Here is a 5347-nt window from a genome sequence, read left to right as displayed (position 1 = left end):
CACAGTCATGAACAGTATAGTGAAGTAGTGGCATCCCTGGGACTGTACGACGCGGACTGAAGTTAACAGTTGGGATGTAATAGCGTCTGCCCCGTATAGATCTATACATGTAGTGTCGTCTTCCTGTCGGAAAACTCCAGGCGTAGTGGATAGCGAATAGAGTATCTCGTAGTGGGTTAGCGTGTTATCGTCTGTTTAGTGCTTTCCTTTATGTTATAGTGTAGTAGTCTTTAGTATAGTTCATAGTGTGTTCTTTTGTCAGTGTACAACCTCGTAATAGTGTGTATTATAGTGTATAGAGTAGTGGCTATAGCGAGTAGTAGTAGCATTAACTATGCCTATCATAGTTAACTTAGTGTGTATGGTTCTTATCACTAGTGATTTAGGCATCTAATGAAGTGAAAACACTCGTATCCTATACTAATATACATGATATATAACTAAGAAGTCAACGACAGTCGAACGGATAACAACTACCCTAAGCCCACAATCCAACAAGAACAGGAAATAAGGCGTGCTATCAGTCCTAAGCCCTTCAAGTCTTACTTATATAAATATATTAGTGTGGATACATTTTATAAGAAAATTTATTTAATGAAAATCTTTTCCAAAGGAAACACTTAAAAACCTGTTCATTTATCCAAAATAGTTTTGAAAATGTAAAATCATTTTATAAGGCATAGTGGTAAATCACATGTGATTTGAACTATGAATAGTGAATCACATGTGATTAATTCATGTAACATGAATAATTTACTTGTATAAAATTCCATAAACATGTATAATTGACTTGTATCCCCCCCTAAAACATGTAAAACATTTGAAAGGTTCATTGAAGGGGTATGAACTCACCTGAAATCGCGTAAATCGGGTAAATCGGGTAAAAGTGTCGGTTGAGCGTTTTGTGCCAAATAACGACTTGTGCACCTTTTAGGACCCTAGATTCATATGAAATATGTATTTTACAATAAATTAGACATTTTATGCCTTCCGTTAAAGTATTTGGGCATTCTAGCATCGTTTCGGGGTTTTAGGGCCTAGAAGGGGTTCCCGGGAGTGATACGAGGCCAAGAAAGGTTTACGGGGGAACCCATGAGCTCACTCCCTTGGAGTTTACGGCCCAAAGGCCACTCCTTGGGAGTTTACGCCCGTAAGCCCCCTAGGCTTGGCCGTAAACTCATGTGGTCCTCCTAAATTGCAAAATAAGGCCTTAAATCACTTCCCTAAATTACTAGCAAGTGTTTTGAACCAATTTGGAGGGTTTAAACCCTCATTTAGGGACATTTTGGGGAGTTTACGGTCCAGGATTGTGCTTGAGCCGTAAACTCCATTTTGTTCTTCAAAATGTATGTTTAAATGGTACAACACACCTCCCTTCACCTTAGATAAATACTAGAAGGCCTTAGATGGAGTTTTGGGACATTTTGGCATAAAAATTGGGGAGTTTACGGCCCAAGTATAGCCTTGGCCGTAAACTCTTCTTTTGGCTTCAAAATGAGATGCTTAATGGTACAACACACTTCCCTTCACCTTAGATAAATACTAGAAGACCTTAGGTGAAGTTTTAGGGGCATTTTGGCATATTTATTGGGTGTTTACGGCCCAAGCTTAGACTTGGCCGTAAACTCCTCTTTTTGCCTCTAAATGGTGTTGTTTAATGTACTTAAACATTTCCTAGGGTCATAGCTAAATTCCTACATGCCCTAGATGAGTTTTTGGGACTTTTATCAAAGGTTTTTGGGTGTTTACAGCCTAAGCATAAGCTTGGGCCGTAAACTCCTTTTTAGGCCTCAATTTCTTATGTTTTAATGTCCAAACTCCCCTAGGTAAATCCCTTAATTTGTAACGGCAATAGATTTGGGGGTTGTCACATTCGATACATTTGGTTTTCTCGCACTAGAGACGGTGGAACTCCTTAACAGAGTCCAACGGGTCATGCATTCTAATGTCATATCTCCTAGATCCACAAATGTTGTTTTCAAAAGAATAGGTTTTGCCATCCAAAAAGGACTAGCGGCGCAGCTTGTTGCCCGTTTGCCTTCAATCGATATGTATTGAATTCGAGTATAAAGTTCATTGTATGACTTGACTTTCATGTGAAATGAACATTATGTATGTACAAACAGACCTTATGATCTGCAAAATACAAATTAATAACAATTAAGTACTAAATATCTTTAAAACACATAGAAAAGTATAAAATGTATATCTTAAACTATGTATAATTGAAGACATATCGGTAATGTGTTTAGTTTTATATATGTTTTCTATGAATGGGTTGTGTCACATATAATTTGATGGTATAAGTTGAAGTTACTGTATATATTTTACATTTTCACTCCTTTACTTTTTAAAATACCGTTTACCCCGTTGTCTTTGTTATTTAATAACTTTGGTCCCATACCTTTGCTAAGTCCTCCATTTTCATCATTTTATTTTTTTAAAATGTCATTTTACCCTTCAACTTTAAACTTTCTAAAATGTCTCCTTTCAGTTTCAACATAATTTCATTTTATGCTTATTTTTAAGCATTTTTCTTGGTATGATTTTGGTCCCTTGACTTTTGTGTTTTGCCAACTTAAGTCCCTTTAAGTTTCTATCTATATATGGTTTTGTCTATTATTTTTATGGTTTGACAACTTACGTCCTCCTAAGTTTCTATTGCTACTAAAAGAGTTCATCTTCTTAAATTTGTCCCTATCGCTCTAAAATGCAGGACACATAAAATCCTAGTTTAGTCTAAAATGTAAAACATAATTAAACTTAAAATTGAGATTTAGAAGAAGTTAAAAGGAAACATGTTAAATCCAAGTAAGAGTTTGGATTTCAATATTCAAAATTAAAATGAGTGATGGATACAACATAGCTAATAAACTTTAATAAGTTAGATAGGGCAACTCAGTTTTGACTTCTAACCAAATCCACTACACAATAAAGAAAGAAACCCCAAATAGAACATGTGTGATGTAACCGTTGTGCCCAAAATCAAAGTAGGAAAGGGTCCTCAAACATGAACAACGACCTACATGACAACTTTTCAAAAAGCTCCGCGGCATATCCTTTTCATTCTATATTTGCTTTGAATACACGCCAACAACATCAAATCCACAATTTCAGGCATCCTATCAAAATTTCTGCAAAATTTCCGCCAAACCAACCAGCTATTTTCCCCAATTCTAACGAAAACCCTAATTTTTAGACTCAAAACGCTAGTTTTGTTGCTGAATTCGAGTTTACAAGTTGATTAAGCTAAGCTGTTGTGAGCAGAAGAAACGTAAAGATGTATGGTTCCGATGACCAGAAATCATCGTCGATCTATAATCGATCTTACACCATAAACTCGGCGTCCACCGATTTCCCTGTAAAACCCTATCCTTACTCTTCTATCCAACGTACTGCATCTGTCAAGAAAGTCTCCGATTCATCTTTTGATTCTATTAAAGGCAAGGTCAGGGCCCTCTGTAGCATCTTCGAGGCACGGAAAGCATCGAAACCCTCATCGGACGATTCTCAATCTCAAACAAAATTGAAATCGGAGAAGTCGTTTTCTTCTTCGGATTCTAAACTTTCCTCCCTATCATCTCCATATGAATCAACTCCGATTCGGTTACCTGGAACAGAAGATCGTGTTGTTATTTACTTCACAAGTTTACGAGGGATTCGAAGGACTTATGAGGATTGTTACGCTGTTAGGATGATTCTCAAGTTTTTTAGGGTTCATATCGACGAACGAGATATCTCAATGGATTCTTCATATCGAAAGGAGCTCTTGAGTGTCTTGGGTGAAAAACAAGTGAGTTTACCTCAAGTCTTCATCAAAGGAAATTACATAGGCGGCGCAGATGTCATCAAACAGCTTCACGAGACTGGTCAGCTGGCAAAGCTTCTGAAAGGACTTCCTGTTCGTGCAATTGGGCCATGGCAGGTCTGTGATGCATGTGGAGATGTTAGATTCATCCCTTGTGCGAATTGTAGTGGAAGCAAGAAAGTCTTTGATGAAGATGAAGATCAGTTGATTCGCTGCCCAGATTGCAATGAAAACGGATTGATTCGTTGCCCCACTTGCTGTTCTTGAATCCGATTTATCCTAATCTACATATGAGTTATTGAATCCAAATAGTGAATTTAGTTCAATTACATTATCTACAATTGTTAAAGCCTAAAGCTTGGAACTGGAGATTGGAGCTCCGAGTTCCTGAAAACAATGGAGGTGTTGTTTATGTGTCTATGCTTGTTGATGGGGTTGAGGATATATGTTCATCCTCTTTATGAACAAGATTGTGGAATAAACCCCTACAAGGTACAAGCTTCTTGTGTATATTTTGATAACTTGTTTATAATTATAGTACTCGTGAAGCAATATAGTTGGCAATTTTGTGTCCAACTTTAATAGAGTATGTATATTTGATAACTTGTGTGTTTGTAATATGCTACACTATCTATTTTCTCCACATAGGAGAGAGATATGTATTGAGTTGCTATTTGGTTCATGGCTAATAATAGCATTTGCCCATTAACTTAATCTTTCTATTGTTATCATTACTATGAAAATACTATACAGTGAACTAGATATGGGCAATTTAGACCTTTCTTGACTACAGGTTTGTATATATACAGCAACTATAAAACATATGATTGTGGTTATCTCTACAAATAAGATTGTATGGGTCATCAATGGACTGTTTCTTATTTTACTTTGCTTAATAAGTTAAGCATTTAACCTGTAAAGCATATATGTTTGTTTCTTTTTTACTTAATCTGAATAAATAGTTTCAAAAAACATGACTTAATCACTAACATTTAATCTATGTCTTTCTTTTTCGACTCAAATCACATTAAAATCAATGATTATAGTTAAAATTAATTTTCTGATCTTTTTAAGATTAAACTCCTTTAATTTCAAAATAACCCACACATGTGTCCAATTGTTCAATTCTAAACTTTTAATAGGTTTATCGGGTTCCGGTAATTGAAGAACAAGCGCGGTTTGACGACTAAAACTATAATATAAACCGATTTGCGACATAGTTTTTTTTAGCATAGTCGATGTGTTGCAAATATCTTGGTTGTGCAAGAGGGATTATTTTCCATTAAACCTGTAAGAGAAGCTTTCAAAAATATGCTTCATGATATTTTTTAGTTCTAGTAATTTTTGATATCACAAATATACGAAGCTTTGTGCCGATGCGAATGTCTTTTTTTTGTCCAAATTGGGAAGTACCTATTCTATAGAATTCCACTTGGAAAATGTTTAAATGCACTTTACATCAAAAAGTGATTTTAAAAATGTTTCATGACAACCTTGTGAAACGTAATCGGGTTATGCCTTATCCGAAATTGAGTTGAC

The 5347-nt window shown here is 35.7% G+C and overlaps 1 protein-coding gene across 1 annotated transcript; it reads left to right on the top strand.

Moving 5' to 3' along the window:
• Positions 1-2953: 2953 nt before the first annotated feature.
• On the top strand, positions 2954-4522 carry LOC111878940 (uncharacterized protein At3g28850). The gene has a single exon (XM_023875426.3). It carries the CDS (start codon positions 3281-3283, stop codon positions 4073-4075), a length of 795 nt encoding a protein of 264 aa, XP_023731194.1. The 5' UTR covers positions 2954-3280; the 3' UTR covers positions 4076-4522.
• Positions 4523-5347: the final 825 nt, after the last annotated feature.

Source organism: Lactuca sativa, chromosome 1 (genome assembly GCF_002870075.4).
Source record: "Lactuca sativa cultivar Salinas chromosome 1, Lsat_Salinas_v11, whole genome shotgun sequence".
In the NCBI taxonomy this organism is placed as follows: domain Eukaryota; kingdom Viridiplantae; phylum Streptophyta; class Magnoliopsida; order Asterales; family Asteraceae; genus Lactuca; species Lactuca sativa.
This window is presented reverse-complemented; position numbering and strand designations above follow the sequence as displayed.